The sequence below is a fragment of the Pelodiscus sinensis genome, chromosome 2 (genome assembly GCF_049634645.1).
Source record: "Pelodiscus sinensis isolate JC-2024 chromosome 2, ASM4963464v1, whole genome shotgun sequence".
NCBI lineage: Eukaryota > Metazoa > Chordata > Testudines > Trionychidae > Pelodiscus > Pelodiscus sinensis.
Genome location: NC_134712.1, coordinates 75,738,551 through 75,764,764, shown reverse-complemented (window position 1 = coordinate 75,764,764; position 26,214 = coordinate 75,738,551). Strand labels below are relative to the sequence as shown.

The 26,214-nt window shown below is 47.7% G+C and overlaps 1 protein-coding gene and 1 long non-coding RNA gene across 3 annotated transcripts in view; one reads left to right on the top strand and one right to left on the bottom strand.

Annotated features, from left to right (window-relative positions):
* Nucleotides 1–26,214, top strand: part of LOC102445906 (uncharacterized) — a 298,763-nt gene that overhangs the window by 77,069 nt on the left and 195,480 nt on the right. The gene's annotated exons all lie outside the window — the stretch shown is intronic.
* Nucleotides 297–20,832, bottom strand: AQP4 (aquaporin 4). Of its 2 annotated transcripts, none has more exons than XM_075920795.1 (5): nucleotides 19,911–20,131; nucleotides 6,768–7,182; nucleotides 5,480–5,644; nucleotides 5,037–5,117; nucleotides 297–1,341 (listed from the first exon to the last, which is right to left on the bottom strand). In XM_075920795.1, exons 2-5 carry the CDS (start codon nucleotides 7,146–7,148, stop codon nucleotides 1,063–1,065), a joined length of 906 nt encoding a protein of 301 aa, XP_075776910.1. In that variant the 5' UTR covers nucleotides 7,149–7,182; nucleotides 19,911–20,131; the 3' UTR covers nucleotides 297–1,062. The 2 variants fall into 2 exon arrangements, with proteins under 2 accessions (XP_075776910.1, XP_006127253.1); XM_006127191.4 differs by lacking the exon at nucleotides 19,911–20,131 and adding an exon at nucleotides 20,690–20,832 and having other exon boundaries at nucleotides 299–1,341.

The following is a 26,214-nucleotide window of genomic DNA, read 5'->3' as shown; positions in this document are numbered from 1 at the left end:
GCTGCAGGACCAATCGGCAGCGCCCCAGCTGCTCTGCCCCAGGATCCACAGCAAAAGCCTGGTCTGCTGGGGGGGGGGGCACACTAGCTGCGCCCCCCCCCCACCCAGCAGACCAGGGACACAGGGAGCAGAGCCGCAGTGGCAGCGGGGTGCCGCGCCTCTGAGGCTTTGCTCTGGCAAAGCCTCAGAAGCGCGGGAACCTGCCGCTGCTGCGGCTTCAGTCCCGGTGCCCCTGGTCTGCTGGAGACGGTCTCCAGCAGACCAGGGGCACCGGGAGCAGCTTATGAACGGGGCTTTCTCGCCCCGGAGCTCGCCCGCAGCAATCCGCCACCTCGCCCTCCGGGGCAAGAAAGCCCCGTTCGTAAGTGCGGATCCGACATAAGTCGGATCCGCGTAAGTCGGGGACTGCCTGTACTTTTTAACCAGAACATGAACATGTAATGGGTGAAAACTGGTAGGATGACTGACAGGAACCAATTTTTGCCTATTAAAATATAGTTTTTCAGAGTTTGTAAGAAACAATGATTGGATATACAAGAACAAAAAATACTACCTTAAATTTGGATGAATCTGTTGCATGCTGTACTTTGGCATTATTGTCATCGAACCTTGCAAAGAACACTTAATGGATAAGACATTCTAATCAGGGTTGACAACAGCCAATTAAGTGTCAGAAGAATAATCTGATAAATACGTCTGTGTGCTATAGGCATTTGCAGATAAGTCTTAACTGTCAATCTCATGTTAAACATCTTTATTTCCATCTTGCTATTGATGGCTTTATTAAAAAGGAAATGCTATCGGCTCTTTCAGATTTACTGTGGAGCTGGTCCTTCCCATAAAGGAAATTTCTGAATTTGGAAGAATTTATGGTATAGTGTATGTCTAATCAAACTGAGCAGGTGTATAGCTTGGTGAAGCAACTACTTAGCTGTTGTCATCTCCATACATTTTCAGATATTGCAGGTGATTGGTTTACAGTAAATCTGTCTCTTTAATGGGTGGAAGGATATCTGTGGACATTCTGGCAGGTTGTTCTCTGCTTTCAGTGCTCCTTGCTAGTCATACAGAAGATAACACCTCATTGGTTGGATCGCCCCCCTTCTTCTCTTCACTCCTGTCAACGTCAATCACATGAATGGTGCCAGGCTTCAGGATCAAGTCATCTGTCTCTATCTGGCTCCTGCTATCATCCACCTCCATGTATTTCCCTTTAGACTGATGAGTGGCCATACCGAAGACGTCTTTTAAATGTTGCTTGAGCTCAACATCTGGACAATATACATACTCATAAAGGGTTCCTGCAAGGACTGCTCCAATTATTGGTCCCACCCAATACACCTGCAGGAGAGGGAAGAAAGCACATAAGGGGACATGATGGTAAGGAAGGCGTTTCAGTGAAAAGCAATTCAGTGAAGACTTTAAATAGATGCTTATCCACAAAAGCCTCCTCACCAGAGAGCTTAGCCAACCTCTGTTGCTCAGAAGTGGGCATGCTCTGTGTGATGAGGCTGTGTTTGTCTAGGCACTCCTGTGGCCTCACACAATAGTATCTGAACATTTCATAAATGCTGATGAATTTCTCATCACAACTCACTTATGAGGTGGGTAAGTGGTATCATCCCAGTTTTGTAGACAGGAATCCTGAAGCATAGGGAGAGTTAGTGGCTTGCTGAAAGTCACATAGGAAGTCTGTGGCAATGGAAAGACTCCTGTTGATTTCAGTGAGCTCCATTATGATTACCTCAGAGGGACTGAATGTCCTTCACCTGTTCTCAAACTCTCTCTCTCTCCTTTATCTGGAGAAGAGCATAACATATGTGAAAGCCTGACTAGCCTCCCTGAGTGGAGCCACCATGGAGCACAACAACATGGTGCAGGGAGGACACTGAGTAGCTTTACAGGAATATCAGTGAGGCAGATTGGCTAATTCTCCCATTTTCTGAAGAGACAGAACAAGACGCCTCTCATTCTTCTGCTGAACGGGTCTCTGGGCAAGATACTGACAAGCATAGGGAAAATGCTTCATCTTGAGCACAGATTTCCTTCTCCTTGAGTCCCTGACTGCCTTTGTGTAGTATTCCTCAGCTTCCCTATGCTTCACTACAGGCAGATACCCAACCTCATTGGTCCCCAACTAAAGATTTGTCCTCAGGATGACTGGTAGATGGCAGTGGTGGTCCAGGGAACAGTGGCTTCTTGGTGTAGTTGTGTCTAGCTATGTGTATGTGGGACATGCTCCTACCTTCCCTATCCCAATCACCTATGCTACTTTTCTCTTTGAGGGAGCAAAAGAGATCTGACTTAAATTTTTAATTTTGCCCAGCATGGCAAAATTCAAGCTTTTTATCAGACAGGTTGGAGATGTGAGAACGTCCTGAGCCAAGCTAAGCACAGCAATAAATTCCCTCTGAAGAAAAGGAATTGTCCCTTGCACAATCATTGATGCTTGTGCAAAGTGAGAGTCAAATGTCACTATTCTGTGGCGATAGCATTTGATATTCACTTTGCACAGTGTCAGTAACTGTGCAAGCAAAGCAGTGGAGAGCCAGGCCCATTATCTGTAAAATGAAAGCAGATGTTAGGGAGTTTATTAGATAGAAAACCTGTCATAAGGCCTCCTCTAAATGGCCTTGTGTTTGGCTTTTTGCTCATGTAAAGACGTGGTTATATTTGCCTTGCTTGCAAGAGGGCACAAAGAAAATATAATCTTTTATTGACTGAAAACTTTCTTTTCCTCACCAACACCTCATTGTCTTGTGTAAGTATGCAGAAAACAAATCAGAGTGCCTAAAGAAATATTTCTACTTCTATTTAAGGACATTTTCAAAAGGATCCAAACCTGCTCTTTGAAATTGCAGACAACTCCGCATACCTGATTTCTGTTCAACCAGAAGAGGCAGTTAGAATTCTAATTATCCGCAAGTCTATAGTGTGCCAATTTGCTTAAATGTAATTCCCAATATAGGTTAGACCTCCCTGGTCCAGCACCCTTGGGACCTGAGCTGTCCTGGACCAGGGAGTTTGTCGGATATGGGGAGGTCAATGCTCCCCTGCTGGCTGCCCTGCTCCCGGGCTCCTTGCTCTGGGGCTCCCTGCCCTGCTGCTGGCCCTGCTAAAATTAGCCCACCACAGGTACCCACCTTGCTGCCTGCCCACTGCCCTGTGGTGTCCCAGGGTACCTGGTGGACACCACTTGGCTGCTGCCAGTCCTGCTGCTGCAGGGTGTACTCCATGGTTCCTGGCTGCGGTCATCCTGCCACTGCACTGCTGCTGCCGGGGGTACCCCAGCTGGGACCACCCATTTGCCCTGCCCTGCTGCCAGGGCTGCCCCGCTGCCTCTGGGGATTCCGGCCGCCCGCCTCCACCAGCTCCTGCTTCAGCCAGGGATTCCCCAGTGGAGACTGCCTGGTCACCCCAGCACTGCTGCCACCAGTGGTTTCCCAGGACTCCTGGCTGGGGCTGACCGGCCACAGGAAGTCCAGCTGTAGTCAGGGGTTTCTTGGCAGGGGCTGGGACTCACCGGCCACGTGGCCCCCTAAGGCATGGGGTTCCACAGCCCAGGCAGAAGCTCCCTGGCTGCCGCCTGGCCCCCTTGATGGCGGGGGCTCCCTGGTTGGGGCTCCCTGGTCACTGCCTGGCCCCTTTAATGCTTAGGGGTTCCAGGCTAGGGTGGGGGCTCCCCAGATGTCACCTTGTCCAATTGGAGCTCCCCAGCCCTGGCATTGCTCCGGGGCTCTTTGGTCCAGCAACATCCCTGACCCCACTGGACCATGGATGTTGCTGGACCAGAGAGTCCCGGATCTTGGAGGTTCAACCTGTACTCCTGCAAGACTAGTTAGCTATGTGCTATTACGGGTCACACTTGCCTTTGCTAATGGCAGGTGGCTGTCTATTATTCTAGGAGCAGAAGAGATCTTTCATGTAGCTAGGAGAGCAGCTCTTACTTCCCTGTGATATTGCTACAATAAATATGATACACATATTTACAATTTTGGTTACGTATTAGATAGCATAGGCTGATTCAAAGTTTGAATAATTAATTACAGATATTTTAAAATCTGAATAAACCATTTGGTGGTAAGAGTAAATCAACTGCAGTGAGCTGACTAATAAGAGCAAAGTTACACGACGTAAGCATCATCAGGATCAGAGCCCTGAGCCTGAGCCTACTCCACATGAAGGCAATGAAAGCTTTGCTATCAACTGCAGGGACAATAGGATGGGTCTCATTGTTTCAAATTAGGAAACACTTAACGGCAGTATTTGGCCCTCTTAAAAGTAAGCGGAAGTGACTATAAAAATGCTTGTCATTAATTGGGTAAGACATTACCTCTCTCTTGTAACACATGTGAATTTGTTTTTAATAATTAATGTACACAAAATGCTTTAATAAACTATTGCAAAATCAGCATTGCAAAATCTGTTAATCAAAACGGTTTCCCATACATATATTCTTAGTTGGGCTGATTCTTGCTCATCAAAGCAGGTAATAGATACACTTTTAGCTACAGTTTTACTCCTACAAGGCCAGATTCTGATCCCTTTATTTCTCATTGGTGAGCAATTACTCACTCGGGAATGCTCACTGATGCCAGATCAAAATGGGAAGCTCTCATATTGTATGCCTGGCCTTTTTTTTAGAAGGAGGCAAAATATGAAGCCAATGATATTACTTGAGTAACTGCTTACCTGTTTCACTAAGGGGTTTGCAATCAAGCTCAAAGTATTTTTCTTTCCAATAACACAAATTATTTTGCATAGTTTCCCCAAATTTGCAGCTTCTTCAAAATCCCAACATCCATGTACACAATAGGCAATTATAATTCAACCTACACAAGACAGAGTATAACTTTTAGACCTGTGCTTTAGGCACAGAATAGATAAATATGCTAAAACTTGTATCAGATCTGTGCCAATTTTTCTTAGAGCTTGTCTTTATGGAACATGCTATGAAAAAAAGGAAGAGCAAATGAAGAAAATTATAATTTGGTAGCTGGCCATTGCTATTGTAAATGAAACATAAAATTAATTACCCAGTGGTTTTCCCATTTTCCCATGATAACTGCAGGTCCAAAAGATCTAGCAGGATTCATACTAGCACCAGTGTAGTTGATCTAAAATAAAATATTAAATATTGCTATTATTAGAACATTATTATTCAACCATTGCTATCACCATTTGCTGCAATGCAGTACTGTCAGAGCTGCCTCTGACTTGTATTCCTGCCCACCTCTGTAATATCAGAATGTACTATCATTCTTCAGATCACTCTTCTAATGACAGAATTAACACGATTAACACATACATAAAGGTCTGATCTAATGCCTTATCAATAGAAAGCCTCCCATGGACTTCAATGGGTTTTGGATTGGATCCACAACAAATTACTAAAGAATTACAGCTATAAGAATTACAGCTCTGGAGTAGGGACAGTGGAAGAAGAACTCAATTATTTAAACAAAAGACATTAACTTACAGCAAATAAATGTCCAATTGCAACAGAAAATCCAATTGCTAAAGCCACTGAACCAGTAACATCGCTTCGTTTTGAATCACAGCTGGCAAAAATAGTAAAAACCAGCTGGAAAGTAATTATCAACTCCACCAGGAGTCCATGGCCAGCGGAAAGATCACCATGTACCTGGAAAAAGGAAACAATCACCAAAGACGAAGCACACATGAATTTGCAATTCAGAGAGCTACTACAAAAAATTGTTTTGTGATTTAAAATGTTTAGTCATGCACTGTGATGAAACGGCACTGTAGTTCAGAAACGTATGGATTCATTTTCCTCCTCTCTCCCCCCCACTTTTTTGACAGCCATGGAAAATTATTGATAGGCTGACAAAGAAAGTTCGTACTGGATTTTAATGTAGAACTTCAAAGCTAGACTGCATTTATTACATATCGGGTTTGTAAATGCTGCGCTTAAATTTGCACAACTTTTTTCTTGGGAGCACTGTAATTTACTATTCAATTGTAAATTCATTAATTAGCCCTGACTTAATTAATTTAAATTTCAATTAAAAATTAGGCGGCATGTGGCTCAAGTGCATTTTTAATAAGTCCTGCGTTGGGGCTAACTGATGGCATTCCTTATTAATTTAGAACAAAGTGGAAATCTAAGGCACAATCTATTTCAGAAGTGTGTCATTTTGGATTGATGTTTTTTCAATCACCATCATAATGACATAGATTAATTTCAGAATTCTTCTTGAAATTGTATTTCACGCAAGTATACTTAAACTGTGAATGTAACTTAGCATTGCCTTCTGGAACCAGATTTGGAGGGAGTTCTAGAAGAGTAAACTTCTGTAAAAGAATGACTATAAATATTGAAGTAAAATGCAGGACTATGTAGCACTTTAAAGACTAACAAGATGGTTTATTAGATGATGAGCTTTCGTGGGCCAGACCCACTTCCTCAGATCAAATAGTGGAAGAAAATAGTCACAACCATCAAAATAGTCAGATCTTCCACTATTTGATCTGAGGAAGTGGGTCTGGCCCACGAAAGCTCATCATCTAATAAACCATCTTGTTAGTCTTTAAAGTGCTACATAGTCCTGTATTTTGCTTCAGCTACACCAGACTAACACGGCTACATTTCTGTAAAAATTGCTTAGCATAAAACACATTCCTATGAGAGATTTAAGAGTTGTAAATAAACCAGCAATGCACTTAAACCATGACTGCTACTTTCTGGGTTTACAGCTGACACTAAAAAGTTATGCTATTTTAAAAGTAGGAGCAAAAGTTGTTACCATAGTAACTCCCAAGCCTCCCACCAAACTTGGGGGCGTGACAAGGTAGAGAATTCCTGCCCCCACTATGGCACCCAGGCACTGGGCAACAATATAGAAGACAGACTTGGCAAGGCTGATCTTCCTAGTGCAGACCATAGCAACAGTCACTGCAGGGTTAATATGGCCGCCACTGATGTGTCCAAAGCACTGAACCATGGTTGCAATGCTGAGTCCAAAGCAGAGAGAGATAAGGACCATGTCTACAGGCAGAGGTTTCTCAGATCCACCCCAGTTGATTGTAGAGCCAAGGCTGAGGAGCACAAAAATTAGCATGGCCAAAAATTCTGCTGAAACAGCTTTCCAGAAAGGCTGAGTCCAGACTCCTTTAAATGCCACCATGCTGGTCTCACACTTACACAGACGTCCACACTTACTGAAAAAGAAAACAAATCTGCATCAGAAGTCACCAAGTCAGCCACAGATTTTGCTGCACAGGATTATGATCTGGCAGATTCTCTAGCGATGCCAGCAACACTGGGTCTGTTCAGTGGGGGGAGATGTGCATTGCCAGAAATACTGACTTTATAAACAAACATCACTAATGCTCAAGAGGGCCTGTTCTTAGCGTACCACCATCTAAAGGACATAGGGCAACTAGTTATTGTGGGCACATCTATGCTACTTGGAAGATTGATCTTCTGAGGTTCAATTTAGTGGGTCTAGTATACACCTGCTAGATCAAGGGTGGGCAATCATTTTTAATGGGGGGCCACTCCAAGATTTTGGCAAGTGGTCAAGGGCTGCATTTCTATTGAAGGAGTTTGCGGTCTTGGACAGATGTTGGGTGTAGAAGAGAGGTTGGGGTAGGAGACTGGGTGCAGGAGGGAGTGTGGAGTCTGAGAGGGAATTTGGGTGAAGGAGAGGATTGTGATCTGGGGCAGAGGCTTGGGGTGCAGAGTCCATGAGGCAGTAAGGGTGCAAGAGAGGATTCTAGCCTGAGGCAGGGGCTCTAGGAGGGGGTGCAGGGTCTGGGAGGGAGTTGTGACCTGGGGGAAAGAGGTACAGAGCTTTTGGGTGGTGGCCTGGGGCAGAGGAATGGGGTGCAGAGTCAGGGAGGGGGTGTGGGTGCCAGAGAGGATTCTGGTCTGGAGGAGGGGCTCTAGGAGGGGTGCAGGGTTTGGGAGGGAGTTGTGACCTGGGACAAAGGGGTACAGAGGATTTGGGTGATGGCCTGGGGCAGGTAGTTGGTGGGGGGACTAGGTGGGTGCCAGAGACAGGCTCTGGCTGGGAGGCGCTTATCTAGGCAGCTCCCAGCCAGCAGTCCTGCAGTCGCAAGCTGTTCCATGTGGCTCCGCTCCACGCGGGGTGGAAGGAAGGGAGGGAGGAGGCTTCATTGGCTGCCCCTGCCGCCAGCAAAATTTCTTAACTCTTATTGACTGGAAACTGGCCAATGGGAGCCGAGAGACTTTGCTGAGGGGTGGGACAGAGCACAAAGCCTCCCTCCTTGCTCCCAGAATAGAGCAGCCACATTTAAAGCAGCAGCAGCTGCTGTGCTGTGCTTAAGGGTCCCAGCAAGGCAGCCACGGGCTAGATCCAGTGGCTTGGCGGGCCTCTTGCCCACCCCTGTGCGATATCGAACTCAAAGGGCGCCCCAATCAGCACCAGTACTCCTCCTCCTCACAAGGAGTAAGGGAAAAAGATGGGAGCATTTTTGCCTCCCACTGGGTGGACAGTGCAGAAATATGATGTAAGATACATAGCTGGGAGTTGTTGTAGTTTCGTAGCTGGAGTTGTATATCTTACTTTGACCTTCCCATGTAGTGTGGACCAGGACTCTGTGTTTGACAAAGAAAGTCTCTCTGAACAGATGGAGTGACAGATATAGTCTTTTTAAAATAAGTAGATCTGTCCTTCTCGTTGTGCCAAATTCTGATTGACTTGCATACTATAAAACCCCAGTCACTTCAGTGGACCCTTTGTCCCTTGTGTTTATTCTACCACCGATAACTCCCCTTTCTATGCAAATTTGTACTTTTACAGCACATATACAATATTTCAATAAAAGGCCAAGTTTCCAGTCAAAATAATAATTTCCAAAATTGCAATACCAGCATGGCAGTTTTGGAAGTTGCCTTAGGGTTTATATGAAAAAGCCTGTTTTTGAAATATTTTTTGTAAAGAAGAAACAATGTATTTATGCACAGAGGACAGCTTCTCCAGGATGGACATTGGGTAAAATGAATTTAGCCATGAGAATACAAGAAATCCTAAGTTCTGTCCCCTCAATCAAACATTCCATTTCTATTGGGCTATGTTTGTAGGACGAGGAGTGAGATGAAGTAATATTTAGTGTATAAGTGATGTGTGTGTGTGCGTGTGTGTGTGTGGGTGCATGTGTGTGAGTGAGAAAGAAGTAGCTTGGTTTCAATTACGTACCACCGTATTTACTAGGCTACACTTCATTCATGATGATTTACATTTTTGTTAAGCGTCCAGAAATCTGTGAAAGTGGGTCACCGAAGAAGAATTATTTGTAGTATTAATAAATTGAGAATAAATCAAAAAGGGAGCATTTTACGAGTTTCCAAGGAATGAAAACATGATTTTCTTTTTATTTAAACAAAGGAAGATAAACATGTAGAACTGCTACAACTCAGAGCAGTATTCCAAGTGGAAGGATGGAGGAATTTAATCATTGGCTACCTAAGGCAATTGAGCCATGGTAATACCTAACAACACTCATACTTGAAAGAATGCATTATGTATCTTCATAAGCACAAGAGGCACACGGGATCATTTAAAAGTTATCATGAAAATGAAAGCCCATGAAATTCTCAGCAGTGTCATTTTGAAGCTTTCAGGGGAGACATGGCAGGGCCCACTCACTTCGTGTGATCACCCCTACTGGCAGGATGTGTTTGTCTATACCCGCACTCCCTCTGCTTGGCTCTGCTTGTGGTGACCCCTGCTGGCAACTAAACTTCTTAGGCATATTTAATTGACTCAGCCCTCTGTTGTGAAACAATACATAGATCGTTTCCGGAATACAAATCCAACAGGGCCTGTTCCTGCTGCCCTCTCTGGGGTGAGTTTTAAATTGTCCTTGTTCTGGTATAGAGCAGAGCCCCAGGGCTTCCTCCCTGGGGATTCTTCACCTATTGGCCCAGTTGAGCTACTCATTACAGTTCAGCCTACTCTGGGGCGTGTATGCATGTGTTGTATTGGAAGTCCCACAAATGCTGCCCCTCTTTCTAGGTCTTCAGCCCCTTCCCTGAGCCAATTTAATCTTCTTCAGAGTTTTGGTCACTCTACTTGTGGTCAGCAGGGAAGGACCGAGGCACACCCCTTACTCCAGGTCTCAGCCCAGGGACGCTATTAAGTAGCAGTCTCCTACTGCTTCCCTTTGATGATTTACAGTTGCGCTTCCCTGGTCTCTTCCCCCTGGAAGCAATGAAGATAAAGCAGATGGAAGCAAAACTGAAACCTGAAGCCTCTTCAAAGTGTTCAATTTCCAGATATAAATAGAACCCAGGGTTTTCGTTTCAGCCAGAGCCTGACCAAGAATAGGACTCATTTTTTTCTTTTTTTGAACCAAATGGGATTGTTTTTCCACAGCATTTCAGTGCGAGGATTTCACCTCAGGAGCATGTTCTTGGCGCTGGGTGCAGTATTGCAGTCCTTTTTTCACCCAGGTGCTTCCAGCAGACTGGCTGTGGTAAGTGTTCAGAGGCTTCGTCTTCTGTGAATCACTCCCAGGGTATTAAAGAATCCAATCAATAAACGGTCTCTTTGCTTTCACGAGCATCTTCAGCATTGGCTTTGGGTCCTTCAAGTTCAGTCCCTTGTTCAGGTTCCCAAACAAATTCTGTCCCCTTATTGGGGTTTATGCCTTGTTACCTGTGGCCAGTGGGAGAACGCAGGTTTGCCCACTACTCTGGGTCCCAACCCAAGCCACGGACCCTACACACACAGCAGCTACAAACATGGGCGGCAGGATTGTATAATTTTTGGTGGTGCCCCATTAGCCACGCCCGCTGGCCCCCGTTAGCCATGCCCCCTACCCCTCCTCCGTTAGCCCCGCCTCTGGAGGCAACACGCTTGGGGCAAAATGGACATATTACCAAAAGTAAATGGTGTCATGTCACCCCTCTCGAAGGGCTTTTCCCACCATCCTCCTACCAACAGGGATTAGTTTAGTCCCCACCAAACCCCCCTCATGCAACTATCCTGCAGTTGCATTAACCCAATGTGTGTGACATTAACTCAGGAGCAGAGAGGCTGGGGGAAGTGTTCTCTCTAAGGCTATGTCTACAGCCGTTCTTGCGCAAGAACCCACAGAGCATCCACACTGTCTGCCTGCTCTTGCGCAAGGAAATTTACAGTATAGTGTGGTAAGAGAGGGCCTCTTGCGCAAGAGCTACGCTCTTTTCTAACAGGTGTAAGCTCTCTTGCGCAAGAGGGCAGTGTGGATGCTCAGCAGGGATTTCTTGCGCAAGAAACCCCTATGACTAAAATGGCCATTGGAGCTTTCTTGGGCAAGAGAGCGTCCACACTGCCATAGATGCTCTTGTGCAAAAGCACAGTTCGCACATGGCAGCGTGGACGTGTTCTTGCGCAAGACTTCTCGCACAAGAACTCCTGCGCAAGAAACTGCCAGTGTAGACATAGGCTAAGAGTCCCCCCCCCCCCCCATGAGCAAAATGAATTTTGTGTTCTAGTTTACCCCCAGAATTCCCTGGCACCTGCACCTTCTCTTACTCCTGCACTCTCCTGGTGCCTCCCCCTTCCCTCACTGCCCCTGCCCCCTTTGCCCTCTTTTTCCCTGATGCCCACCCCATTCACCATCCTCTGCCCCCGTTTCCCTCATGCCCCCGTGCCCTCACACATGACTTGCTCCATCCCGGCCTTTCTCATGCCCACCCCTTCTTTCAAGCCTTCTCCCAGCACCTCCTTCTCCAGCCCCCAACGCCCTTACTCTTTCCCCTCCCGGCATCACCCTGTCCCCCTCCCACTGACACCTCCCCTCCTGCCTTTTTCCTCATTGTCTGCACTTGGCCCCCTGGCATTTTTCTCTCCTCTACCTTGTCCCTTTGGTGCCTTCCCCTTTCTTTTTCCTCTCCCGTCCTCCTCCGCACAAGCCCCTTCCTCTCCCAGCCCTTCCCCTAGTTTTCTCCTTTCCCCTCCGCACAAGCCCCTTCCTCTCTCAGCCCTCGCCCTCCCCTACCTTCTGCCTTCCAGTTTGCGGGGCCGGAGTCTGCGCTCCATCCCCGGACTCTGAACCCTCAATTCAGCTGCATGGCGCAACACAGTGCCCAGCAGTTTTAAAATCCCGGGCTGTGATGTTATGTCATGCCCGGGTGTCTCCCCGCCTACCAGTCTGAGCACGCTGTTCATGGCAGCAGCAGCCAGCAAGGGGAAGCTCAATGGAGGTTGCGCATGGCAGGTCCGGGCTGGGGGAGAGACGCTGTGGGGCCAGAGTGGGAGGACGCGTGCGGAGGGGCTGGGCCCGCTCCAGCTCCAAATATTGGTGAAGCCTGGGCACCCACAAGCCCATACAACTTGCCGCCCATGGCTACACACATTGCTTGAGTTAATCAGTTGCTGTTTCTTCTCTAGGTCTCTTCCTACCAGGCATTTTAGCTTCACTTTTCCCACCAGGTTAAGATTCTTAGGTCCCTTCTCTTCACTCTTCACCCCACTCAATGCAAACACAGCTGTGCAACATGCTGCCAGAACACAATCCTTGGCTATCCCACAAGCTCCTGTGGCTAGAAAAGATCACCTTTCCTTGCCCCTCTGCTCTCAGACAAGAACTGAATTGTTAAGGTCCTTGCAGCTACTTTTATCTGGATTAGCTGGGCCTGGTTGGGTGTTGCAGACCCCTGTAGCCCTTGAAGGGCCTGGTCCTTATGGCTTCCAAAAAGGTTGCTCTGAAGACTCCTCTCTAGGGAAGCTTGGAGGAGACACATTTGCTCCTCTTTTACTCTCCGCTTGTTATTTCTTTGGGTGGGGGTATAGCAGGACCATGTAGGGCACCTAGCCAGGGAGCTGCAATGGCAGAATAAACCTCATCACATGAAGACTGTGGAAATTATGAAACAACAGCTGATTTTGCATGAATTCTATCATTCGTAATGGACTAACATTCATTAAAACAGCTTATGAAATTGACACTGGATTTGAACCCTAACCGAGGTTGTCTCTTCGCCCCACACTTTACTGCTGGCTTGACTTTAACGAAGACCCAAACATATGCTATTTCCCTGGCAACAGTGTAGTCTGGTACTTTGTGCAAGGGACAGGGAGAAAGGAACTTCTAGTCTTTACCTTGGATTTACTTTCAAGGCATTGTGGAATGTTGGCCAAGTCACAACTACTCTGTGTCTAACTTTTCTCCTCTGTAAACATAGAATAAAAACACTTTCCTTCCTGATAGAGGGCATTGTAGCCAGTCCTGTATGCTGGTGCAGTGTACCAGGGCTTGAAGTGCCTCCTTATTCCATTGCATCAGTGTGTTGTACTAATACTATTTCTTCGAGCAGGCAAGGGAAGCAGAGGTGCTACATTTTCCCACTTCTGCACAGGTAGGCAGAAAGAGGCACTGCTCTGGCAAATGTACCTGTTGGCATAGCATAACAGAGGGCACATGATGTGTCAGGTTTGCAGATGGCACAAAAATTGGGGGAATGGTAAATAATGAAGAGGACATCACTTGGAAAACTGGACACTGAAAATAGTAGTATGGATAAATGTAAATATATACATCTAGGAACAGGCCAATCAGGGTCTGTGGATGGGGGGGGGGAATGCAAAGTCTCCTGGCTTCACCCCTTCCACCTGAGGCCCCACCCCTCCAAGGAGGCACGTGACCACTTCTGAAATTGATGAAGTGGCTCCCCCTTCAAGAATTATTGCCCACCCCTGGTCTACTTGTTACTCCTGGAGGAATTTGGCACCACAATGTGTGCACAGAATTCATGTCCCATGCAGATTTCTTTATTTGCCTGCAAAAAAAAAAATGACTGACAGAGAAGCAAAGGGAAATCACAAGAACGGGTCATGCACCTTTACCCAGAAGTGCGGGTGCATTGTTTTGAACAGCCAGTGGAGCATCAAATCATTGGTGGATGGGGACACTCCAGCCAGTGGCTCCTAACATATGCAAAGTTCAGCTACTAGTCCTGGCTGGGCTGAAAAGGATGGGACTTCTCTTTCCCTACAATGAGTGGCCAGGACTGGGTCATAAACCCACTCTAGAAACCTCTTTGGCTGCAGAAAGTGTCACACCTCTCTCCCCTCCCTGCATCCTGCCCCCATTGTTTCTCAGTCCTGGGAGGTAGGGGGATCACTGTAAGGGGAACTGCCTCCCCCATCTGCCCAACCTCCATGTATCTCATGCCCAGACTGTCCCACCAAGTCTCACATCCTGCATCCAGAACCCTGCCAAACCCAAATCCTGCCAAACCTCACCCTCTATATCTGGAGCCCTCCTGCACCTAGAACCCCCCAGGTCCTGCCTCCCAGATCTGGACCCCACCTCTGCACCAAGATTGCTCCCTGCACCCAAAACACGCTGGCTGACCTCCCACACCAAGACTCCCACCCCACTAAACCCCACCAAGCCAGCACCTGGAACCCTCTTGCTGAGCCCTTCACACCCAGATCCTCCTACTAAGCCCAAACTACCTTCACCTGGACCTCCTTGCAGAGTCCCATTGTGTCTGCTCCCTGTACCAGTCTCCCGAGTGGACCCATTCATCCTGATCTTCCTCACACCTGGACCTCTCACCAAGCTTCCCACCCCCAGATTGTCCCACACGCAACCCTATCACCCCATGAATGGATTTCCCTATATGATGAAGCCCTTTCATATTTGGATACTGCTGGGATGAGCCTGCCTGCCTACATCTAGTGTGCTTGGAATGGATGGGGGTGTTTCTGGAACAGTCCTGGACTCCGGGTTCTTGCACTGTGTCAGGGTTGGATGCAACTTTACCACCAAGTCCATGTTGTGGGATGGAAGAGGGTGCAGGGTGATCTCCTACCTCTATGCAATCAGTGGGCTCCCATAGCCATACTGGAGCCTCCCCATTTATTTACTGACAAATAAAATGTGCAGAATTTTGCAGAATTTTAAAATATTGTGTACCAAATTTTGATTTTTTTGGGCACAGAGTATCCTCAGAAGTAAATTCTGGTATCCACAATTCAAGAAAAACATGCTGATAAATTGGTGAGGGTTCAGAGATAAGCCATGAAAATGATGAAAAGAACACGTTATAATGTCAGACTCAAGGAAATTGATCTATTTGTGATAACAGGGAGAAGGTTAAGAGGTGACTTAATTACCGTCTACAAGAGTCTACATGGCGAACAGATATTAAATTATGGGCTCTTCTACTGGACTAAGAAGTAACGCAATCCAATGGCTGGAAATTGAAACGAGATAAATTGAGATTGAAAACAAGGTATACATTTTTAACATCAAGAGTAATTAACCAGTGGAACAATTTACCAAATGTCATGGTGGATTCTTGTTCACTGACTATTTTAAAATCAAGACTAGATGTTTTACAAAAGATCTGTGCCAAGAATTCTCTTGGGGAAGTTCTATGTCTTGTGTTATATGGGAAGTCAGACTAGATAATCACACTGGTCCCTTCTGGCCCTGCACTCTCATCAATCTGGGGCTAGGTCTAGACTGTGGTGTTTTGTGGAAAAAGCTACACAAAATGCACTCCGCATTTTGCGTAGCTTTTTCCTCTTTTTTTTCGGAAGAGGCTTTTCCGCCATTTGGCCCCGTCTAGACTTTACCACCAAGGGTAGAAAAGCCTCCTCCTTCGGTGGAGCCCTTATGCCTCGTGAAACGAGGTATACAGCGCTCCCTGAAAGAGAGCATTTGCTCTTTTGCAAAAAAAAGTGGAAGAGCAAACGCAGTCCTTGGACACAGCGGGGGTTTTGCAGGATCCTTCAATAACCCGCAAAAACCCCAATGTCTAGACGTAGCCTAAGTTTTAATCTGATGCAGTTTACTCCCTCCTGGGAGCAGTGGGAGATTGGAAGGGAGTCTAATTTAGGGAGTCACAGAGCATGTCTGTACTACAAAATTAAGTCCACCTATGTTAGATCAACTTACAGACACCACAGAAATTACTGCGGTTTTCCATGTCCACACGGTCGATGGTGCTCCTCACCTGGAAGAACGCTTCCTGAGTTAAGAGGGGCAGCATGGGAAAGCAGACTCTCAGCTCCCTGCCCTAAGCCTGACTACTGCTGGGGCTTTCAGCTCCTTGTGGTGCTCTCCATCTGGAGCCTGGCTGCCCTGCAGGCTCCCTGCTTCCCGTTCTCTTCTGGGAACAGAGCCACAGCCCAGGTTCCATGCATAGAGCGCTCCGCAGGGAGCCCAGACAGCTGCAAACTCCTGTTAGGGAGTGGGGAGCCCAGATGGCAGCTGAACTCCCAGGGAGAGCCAGGAGCCCAGGCTCTAGTTGGCTAGCTCCATGGGGCCAGGCAGCTGAAAGGCCAGACAGTAGCTGGGATTACAGATGGAGCCCTCCATCTACTGCTGGGTGACAGACCCAGTTGTGAGGTAGGCATAGGAGGGGGAGATGCTGTGTCACCCTAACTGTACCGACATTAGTCCTATGATTCTTGTGGAGGGAAAGTCATGATGTCAGTGTAGTAGGGCACTTATATCAGCTGGAGCAAGGCTGTAGTATAGACACTGGCATAATCAGCTGGATGTAAGCTGCCTTACCTCAACCTAGTAGGGCAGAACAGGCCAGTAGTGTAGAACAGGCCAGTCTCTTCTAGGCTGATCCAGGGTCACTGCAATGCTGCATTGCTCTTTACAAAGGGGGCAGACTGCAAACAGGCAATCCCAGTCAGAGTGTTTGTGGATTTTTCAGTTAATGTTTATTTAAAGCCTTGAAAATGTAAAGTGCTATTTAAGAGCCAAGTATTATATTAAGGCATGACACAAATGAACCGTGGGCTCTGTTTATCAAGAGAAGGTGAATTTCCAGCCTGCTAATGTAACCACCACCAGGTAAATTTGAACCTGGGATCTCTGAAGCGGAGTATAGGAGCCTCTACCCTCTGAGCTAAAAGCCAACTGGCTTCCAGCCCATGCTGTAGGGGTCTCTTAATCTTACTTGTTGCTGTGATCTAGGTACCACTTGCATTGCTCAGTAACCACACTAGGGCAATGCCGTTACACCTATTACTTCTCAGGAAGAACGGCATTGCGCAAGAGGGTTTTTCTTGTGCAAGAAGGGGCAGTGTAGACGCTCCTTCTTGCGCAAGAGCCTCTTCTGAAAAAAATGGTGGCTCAATAGGTATGCAAATGAGGCTCGGCGATATTCCATGCTTAGCCTCATTTGCATATTACTTGTGCAAGAAGCCGCGGGTGTAGACATAGCCTAGGTGTGTGGGTTACACTAACACAGAATGCTTCATGGAAAAACAAAGTAGTCCTGTATCATTTCATCTATTTTTTTACAAGTATTATCTAAAGTGTTTGCTTTGTTTATGCAGAAGTAATTCACTGATGAGGGTGTTACTGGTCTCCCTCTGTGCTGATCCACAGAGGATATGAGTTGTTCTAGCCCTTAGTTACAGAGCTGTGACTCTTTAGATCATGCTGGAGCTACACATGCCTTTTGCTCTGGAGGACCGGGGTATATTGGCCAGCCTGATGACCATGATGTACATCTTTCTCTTAATATCCTATGGGTATGGATGTGCTGGTGTACCTACGACACTGAAAATGTGACCTGTGATTGCTAAGACTGGCGTTATGGTTTAGAGCAGGGAGGGCAATAAGTGTCCTGCAGGCCAGATGCAGTTTGCCAGGGATAGCCACTAGTGGGTTGCCAGACGCTTTGTTTATCTGACTGTCAGCCAGTACAGCTGCTCACGCATCCTATTGGCCATGTTTTGCTGTTTCCAGCCAATGGGAGTTGAGGGAAGCAGTGGTCCAGCCCACGCCACTTCCTTCAGCTCTCATTGGCCACAATGGTGAACCATGGCTAAAGGGAGCTGTGAGTGGCCATACCTGCAGACAGTCAGGTAAATAAACTGTCTGGTGGCGTGCCAGTGGCTAATCCTGCTAAACTGCATTCAGCCCACAGACCACTTATTGCCCACCCCTGGTTTAGAGGGTAGTGCAGTGACCTGAGCATGAAAAAACATCTGTTCTATTTCTGACTCAGTCACTGATCTGCTGTGTGACTGTGGGCAAGTCATTTCACACTTTCATGCCTCAGTTTCCCCTCATGTTCTTTGCTTGCTATGTCTATTTAGAGTGTTTGCTTTTTAGAGCATGGACTGTTATCTACCAAGCGAAATAGGGCCCCAACCTTGATTATGATCGCCATGCCATAAGTAAGATAAGTAATAAAGATTGCACTAAAAAAGTTCACTTAACATTTAAAAAAATGCATCCTTTTCTAACTAAAATTATGTCAGTGATTAAAGATGAGCAGAGCAAGCAAAATCAATGCAGGATTACTACAAACAACATCCCACATGTCACTTGTTTCAATGTTTTGTGAATATCGTAAATTTTGACAGTCATCTCTACTGCAAGCTGGAGCACTCTGTAGCTGAAATAGACATTATTCACTTGGATGTCTAAGAAGAGCTCTGAGTAGCTCAAAAGCGTATCTCACAAACAGAACTTGGTCCAAAAAAAGGATATTACATCACCCACTTTGTCTCTCTAATGTCCTGAGACCAACACATCTACAACTACCAGGCATACAATTTGTCAGCTATTCTAGCAATGCAAACACATGCCGTCCTAGGCTTTTCTCACTAATTTTGTTTTAGTTTCAAAATGTACTTCTTGCAAAACTGAGTTGCATTACATGCTTATTGTTGTTCTTTGGCGACAATAATTTATCATACAATGACCTATGGTTTGGTTGGATGGAAGGGAGGGTGGTTGTGGTTTCTTGGCTTGAGAAGCCCCAGGAAGAGTGAATGAAACCCTGTATTCTGGCCATTTTGTTTCTGGAGGAGAGAAAAATGGATGAGTGCTGCTCTGGAGGTAACCCACCCATTGCTGGACCATTCCCACCAGAGTACTTCTATCAATACTGTTCTCAGGGCACCCGAATCAGGATCCGAAGTGATAAGTGTCCAGCTTAAAAATGCAGAAAGCAGCCAAGCAGAAGGCTTGTGTGTATATGTAGAAGAGAGCAATAACAAATACTGTATTTCATGAGCAAAATGTCCTTAGTGTTTTCACATGTAAACTGTCATACTAAATGCTGAGAAAATTGTGGATGATCAGCACTCCGATCATAAAACAGCAGAAGGGGAATTTTAAAGAGCATAAATCACTTGTGCACAAAAAATACTCTATCAATCTTGTAGGGTTATTCCAAGCCAAGTGGGAAAGACAGCCACAAAATGCAGTGACTTTGCAACAAGCCCTAGACAGCGGTTCTCGAACTTCATAGCACAGTGACCTTTTTCTGGCGACAGAAATTACTACATGATCCCAAGGGGCAGGACCGAAGCCTCAGCCCTCCTGAGCTCCACCACTTCGGGTGTGGGCTGAAGCCAAACCACACCACCCCATTCAGCGGAAGGAGGCAGCAAGGGCAAAACTGAAGCTCTGGGCTTCAGCCCCACGCAGGGGGCCTGTTATCTGAGCCCCCACCTCCCAGGCTTGAAGCCCAAGCCTGAGCCCTGAAGCACCTTGGCTTGTCTTTGGCCCCAGGGAGTTTTACACCAGGCCACCCCATACCTTTCGAGAACCCCCTGCCCTGCAACAATCAGTGCCTGCAAGAGGCAGCTTGCAACTCCCACCGCAGCTTACACGCCAGCTGCTTTTCAGGGCCCTAGCCCAAGTCGGGGGAGAGGCAGGGCATCACCTTTGACCTTTAGTGACCACCTGGGCTCAGGGTGGTTCAATAGTTCACGTTCTTCACCCAGCCACAACAGCCTCCCTCTGCCAGACCGTGCGTGGCCCGCGCGGGGACCCCTGTAACTAGGGCAGCTTCATCCCTCTGAAATCAAAACTTTCTTGGCCAAGCTCATGCAACAAACACCTCCCCCCCCCCCCTCTGCCGCCTCGCTCTGGAAGCCAAGTCCCGGCTCTCCAGGCTGCCCAGGGAGCGGAAAACAAAAGGCACCAAGAGCGCCACTCACGAGCCAGCAGGAAGGCCGGTCCAGCAGCCCAGGGCCAGCGGGGATGGTCGGGGAAGGTGTTAAAGGCGCCGCGCACTTGTTGCTCTTCCGAGAGCCGGGAGAGGGGAGGAGGTGGGGCTGGAGGGAGAGGAGGCTGCGAGGGGAGAGCAAGGGCCGGGCTCCTGGGTGCAGGGCACTGGGGAGGGCAGGCGAGGCGCTTCCACTTGCAGCTCCCCCAATCCCCAGAGCCGCAGCGGTGTTAGCTTCGCACTGGCAACAGGCGCGCCGAGAAATTTAACCCTCTCGGCGCTGCAGCCCTCGCCCCGCGCTCCCCACGCTCGGTGGCGGGGGGCGCTTGGCCTTTGGCTGCAGCTCTCACCCGCCGGCTCTCGCAGGCGCCCAGCCCCCGGTTGCTGCGGCCCCCGAACAAAGCGGGACTTGTTGCTCTGGGCGGCTCGTGCTCGTTCCTGCCGAGTGGCGCTGGCCAGCCAGCCCTTGGCGAGCCGGGTGAGAGCTCGCTGTGGCTTGGGGGGTAGGGCTGGGAGAGGCTGAGTGCACTGGCTCGGGAGCAGAGCTCTATTTCTCCCCCCTTTCCCCTCTTTGGACTTCGCTGTTGCTCCACAAGTGGCAGGTAAAAAAACCCACCTACTCAGAATCTCTCCACTACACGCAGCTCATGACCGAAGATCAGGCACAGCCCTACCCCCCCACCCACATTCCCCCCTGCCTGGGCTACCTCTGCCATTTCTAAACAGCTCCGTCCACTAGGCTTCGCTCCCTAGCGAGAGCGAGACACTTACCCCCAGCCTCTTGCTGCTGGTCTGTCACTCATTCCTTCCCTGGATGCGCGGTGTGCAGTGAGGACAGAGCTGCGAGAGCGCAGCCCTGGGTGCTGCTGGGGAGTCAGATTACTGCTACTTGTCTGATTGGGTTTTTGGAGTGGAGGGGTGGAAAGATTTTTGAACCATGTGGCAAGTCACTGGGTTATATTTGAACTCTAAACTATTTCTCCTTACCTGATCATCCTCATAGACACGGTTTAAATGCTATCAGAGCAAAGGGCTCTTAAGGATGTAAACATAATGCAACTGGTTTGCTGCTGCTTATAAGGGAAAGAAACAAACAAACAGTGGCAGAAACTCACCTTTCATTGCAGCAGAGGTTGTAAAGTAATTGGAACAAAGAAAAAATTGGAAACAAAATTGTGCATTTCTTGTCAGAGGCTCCACTACGCCCTACTGCTACGCAGTTGACCTCTGGTAATGTGCAGTTGACCACCAGGCACTATTGTTATAAAATAACTCTAGGTACATTATTAGAACTAGAATTACTGCAAAATGCAGACACTGGTGGCAAACCCCTCTTCAGTTGCTAAATTCCCTGAAGTTCGGCCCATAGTGGGATCACAATGAAGAAGAAAAATGATAAAACTGCTGAAGTCAGATCACTGAGCTACGGTGAAATTCAGACTGTTCCCACCTTGCAAAGGAACCATTGAAATGACAGAAAAAGCTCAAGGTAGTATTAAGCACCAGGTCAATGTAGTCTTATTCTGCACAAGATCATTTCTGGAAGGGGTAAGTGTGAGAGTCTATATAAACTGAAGCTTCTAAAAAGGGGAGGTGAGGGGGAGAAGGGAGCTGGATCAAAGTAGCAAGAGTATTTTCTAGTGGGTTTTGGCCCTTGAGTACATTATATGCAGAATCTGCATGTTTATATTCTATAGAAGAGCTTTTTAAATATGAAATTGTATTATTCTAAAAACATGTTAAAATGAAGCATGTTATTAAAGCTATACGTTTAAATATTAAGTATGTGATTGCCACCATGTTCCAGTATGATCACATAGGGTTTGGGAAGTCTTTCTGACCATTAAAGATATAGTGAGATCTTAAAAGGTGATTGGGAAGGTGCAGAAGCATGGATGGAGCCTTAGCCTCAACACTTTGGACTGCATTGTCTTTTGCTTGGAGATTTTGGGTCTGTAAAGGGGTAGCACCCACTTCTTGTGAGCACCCAGTCAAATATGCCTACATCTTTTTCTTTGCTCATCCCTTGGCAAGGGGCCCGTGTTGTCCCTGTGCTTGCTTCAGCGACTCTGCTCTCCAGCTGACTCTCACTCTGGCCATGTGCGAAACAAACCAACCTCTTCTGGGTACACAATCCATGATGCCCCTAATATCCTTCAGATTTTTGAACCTGTCCTACAGGACCCTTTGTGGTACCCTCACTTGGCCCATCTAGGTTACAAATGGTCTACTCTGTAATGGAGCAGTTCCTTGGGGCTTCTGCCCTGGGACTCCTTGCCTCTACTTGAGTTCTCAGTCCCCAGCCTACTTTGAGCCACTCCTCTTGAATTCAGTTCACTGACCGCAGCTCCCCATAGCAATTCTAAGTGCAGCCTCCTTCCCTGAGATGGCTCATTTCTAATTTCCTTCTTTAGAGCAGAGGTGGGCAATAAAACAGCAGCAGCCTGCCAGGGTTAGTCTCTGGAAGGCCACCGCCGCTATATTTACCTGCCCCTCTACAGGTATCAGGTGACCACAACTCTCACTGGTTGTGGATCGCTGTTTGCAACCAACGGGAGTGGCAAGAAGTGATGTGGACAGGGACACCACTTCTCACCGTTCCCATTGACTGTGAAAGATGATCCGCAGCCAACAAGAGCTGAGATTGCCCGACATCTGCAGAGATGCATGTAAACATAGAAGTGGAGGCCCAGCAGGGGCAAACCCCCAGCAGACCAGAGCCGACCTGCAGGCTGGTATTTGTCCACCTCTCCTTTAGAATACAGACATTTCCCCCAAGTGGCTGGTATTTGGGAAGATTCAGTTTCACCCAGCACTCTGGGTTCCAGCCCAGGGACCTTTCAGTATAACAGCCTGGGTGCTGCACCAACTGCTGCTCTACATTTACCTGGACCCTGTCCCTACAGCCCATTTAGTTGAGTTTCAGCAGCAGACCAGAAGCTCCTTCACACCCCCAGTAGCTATCTGTAACTATCTGCTTAGTCCCAAATAGCATGCCAAGTACTATTCTTGGGCTTCCCCCATTCCTTGCCAGCAACTAATCTCCTGAGCCCTTTCAGCTCCTGCAGCTATCCAGGAGCACCTCTTATAAGGGGTATAAAATCTTGTTTAATCAGTTAACTGGTTAAATGTTACACTTAACTGGTTAACCACTTAACTGGCTCCCCTCATGTGGCACGGAGCACCCCCCGTCCCAATCCATGGTACAGCATACTGGGCTCTAATTGGCTGCTCCCTACAGCTTCTTTCTTGATTGGCTGAATCCCACACTACTCTAGACAGCTTGGAGGACTCTCTGGACTGCCCTTTCCTGGGGAGGTGTGGGGCAGGGTCACATTCATTCCATCACAAGATCCCTATTATGGATGTTAAAACAGTTAACTGGTTAAATGATAGTTGCTTAACTGATTAACAATTTTAACACAGAGCCTGCCATTGGCCTTGCTGTGACTGTAGCCACGGAGTCCCACCACCCAGCTCACTGGCCCCTCAGTGGCTGGGGCTGCTGAAGTTCACCTGCAAGGGCTGGTTAACCGGTAAGTATTCTGGTGAGCCTCATGCTTATGGGTGTGCTTACCAGTTAACTTGTTAACATCCATAATCCCTATTATGCTTCACCATGTGTAGTTTTTTTTAATACCAGTGCAAAGTAGCTGTAATTTAAAACACTACCAAATCAAACCGTACTTAAGTGACCATTCAGTGTGCATGGGAGCAGAAGATCAGGCCTACATATTTATACTAATTAGAGATAATAGTGAACACAAGATCATAAAATGATGGCATACCAGTGTTTTATCCAGCGTATCTATGTACCTACAGCCAAATGGTGAGGGGCACCAAATCAGGAAGTGCAAGAGGTATTTAGGAGTCAAAACAAAAGTAAAACAACTGATTCACAGTGCTTGAGTGTCTTGGTCTGAGAGTTTAATTTGATTATATTCAACATCAGTCAGCAAGCAGCGCAGCTATAACTGCACAGCTCTGCTTTTATGCTCAGTACATTGCATAAGGGTTTTTCAGGTCATGCCATTCACAATCTGCTACAGTCAGTGATTCCAGAAACTCAGCCTCCTCATAGCATCACATTAACACATAATCCCATTTTACATCCACACCACTCTATCTTTTTGAAAGATCAGAGCTGCATGTAGCTCCAGCATATTTGTAGAGATGCAGAGGTTCAGACTGGGAGTTCCTCCACACATGCCTTTATCCATGTAGCCTTGGCCCTGCTCACCCTCTCCCCCCCTTCCCCACACCTACTCATCAACAAACTTTTCTCTGCACTAGGAGACAAGGGAGTCCCTCAGAAGTAGATTCTCTGCATGAATTTTCCTTCCTCAGCAGTAGTGCTCACCTACACCACTTCTGCAGTATTCAGTACCTTCTGCACCTGCTGAAGGGGAGCAGAAGGGGAGAGAGGAAAGGCAGAGAGTTTGTTTCAGTACATTTCTACACAATTTTGTCACTGCGATTCTTCTAAGCTTTCCTTTTTCATTACTTCTTTGTGTTAATTTTCTGGCTGCTTCAGTCTACCACATACAAATGGACACCTACATTACAAAGCCCATCATCGTGACTGACATTTTTCATGGCACTATTGGTACAGAGGCCAAGGAAGGATTCCAGAGGTCATTCCAGATCACCATTGAGGTGATGCAAGGTAGTCTGCACACTCTCTCCACATAATGCACCTGTTCTGTTGCTAAATTGAAGAATTTCCTTCTAATGTTGTCAGCAATTTTCATAAACCCTATATTGATTTAGCAAAACAAAAAGACCACTCTCCCTTTTCTTGTGTGTGTCTCGTGTTTGAGCGGAGTGATGTCATATGCCATTCAATTAGCACAAAGATGAATTTTAAACAATCAAAAAATGGAAGAACTTTAATAGCCTATCACCACTATTACTCAGGCAGGTCTATACTTAGAGGAAAGTTGTCCTAAGATATGCAACTCCAGCTACATTACTACCATAGCTGGAATTGACATATCTTTGGTTGAATTTCTGTAGCGTCTGCTCTGCGGAATGTCAATGAGAGAAACCTCCCTTGTTGACTTCCCTTACTCCTCGCGACCTGGTAGAGTACTGGAGTCGATGGGAGCAGGATCAGTGATCGATCTCTGCAGCATTGATCTCCTCAGACAGATTTTATGGAAAGTTAGCAGCACTCAGAGAGATCTGTTCCTGCTGCTTCTATGTTCAGCATAGCTAAAGAATTATCTAGAATATATGGAAAATCCCCAAATTACGTTTATCCTGAATCCACCTCTGAGAAAATTAGTACAGGCAGTCCCCGGGTTACGTACAAGATAGGGACTGTAGGTTTGTTCTTAAGTTGAATCTGTATGTAAGTCGGAACTGGCGTCCAGATTCAGCCGCTGCTGAAACTGATTAGTTTCAACAGCGGCTGAATCTGGACACCAGTTCTGACTTACATACAGATTCAACTTAAGAACCCCAGGCATCCCCAAGTCAGCTGCTGCTGAAACTGATCAGCGGCTGATTCCAGGAAGCCCGGGGCAGGGGCTTCCTGTAGTCAGCCACTGGTCAGTTTCAGCAGCGGCTGACTTGGGGACGCCTGGTGCAGAGCAGCTGGGGTGCTGCTGGGTTGGTCCAGTAGCGCCGCCACTCCTCGGCGCTACTGGACCAACCCAGCAGCACCCAAGCTGCTCTGCCCCAGGCATCCTGATTCAGCCGCTGCTGAAACTGACCAGCAGTGGCTGAATCAGGACGCCTGGGGCAGAGCAGCTGGGGTGCTGCCGGGTTGGTCCAGTAGCGCCCAGAGCGGTGCTACGGGACCAACCGGCAGCGCCCCAGCTGCTGTACCACAGGCGTCCGGAGCAAAGCCGTGGAGCACGGGGGCAGCAGGCCAGCCCAGATGCGCCGTGGCTGTCCTGCTGCCCTCGGGCTCCGTGGCTTTGCTCTGCTTTGCTCACCGTCCCCCTGGTCTGCAGGGGGACGGGGAGCAAAGCAGAGCAAAGCAGAGCAAAGCAGAGCAAAGCAGAGCAAAGCCGCGAAGCACGCGGGCAGCTGACAGCCCAGACGCGTCTGGGCTGTCAGCTGCCCGCGTGCTCCGCGGCTTTGCTTTGCTCCCCGTCCCCCGGTCTGCAGACCAGGGGGACGGGGAGCAAAGCAGAGCAAAGCCGCGGAGCACACGGGCAGCGGACAGTCCAGACGCTTCTGGGCTGTCCGCTGCCCGCGTGCTCCGCGGCTTTGCTTTGCTCCCCGTCCCCCGGTCTGCAGACCAGGGGGACGGGGAGCAAAGCAGAGCAAAGCCGCGGAGCACGCGG

What these genes read in the sequence shown, in the direction of transcription:
- AQP4 (XM_006127191.4), bottom strand. Translation starts at nt 20,721, where the DNA reads ATGAGTGACAGACCAGCAGCAAGAGGCTGGGG. An exon ending in GAGGCTTGGGAGTTACTATG is followed by an intron (nt 5,645 to 6,767) that starts GTAACAACTTTT and finishes TCCTTTTTCCAG; the next exon opens with GTACATGGTGATCTTTCCGC. An exon ending in GAAAATGGGAAAACCACTGG is followed by an intron (nt 1,342 to 5,036) that starts GTAATTAATTTT and finishes CCTCTCCTGCAG; the next exon opens with GTGTATTGGGTGGGACCAAT.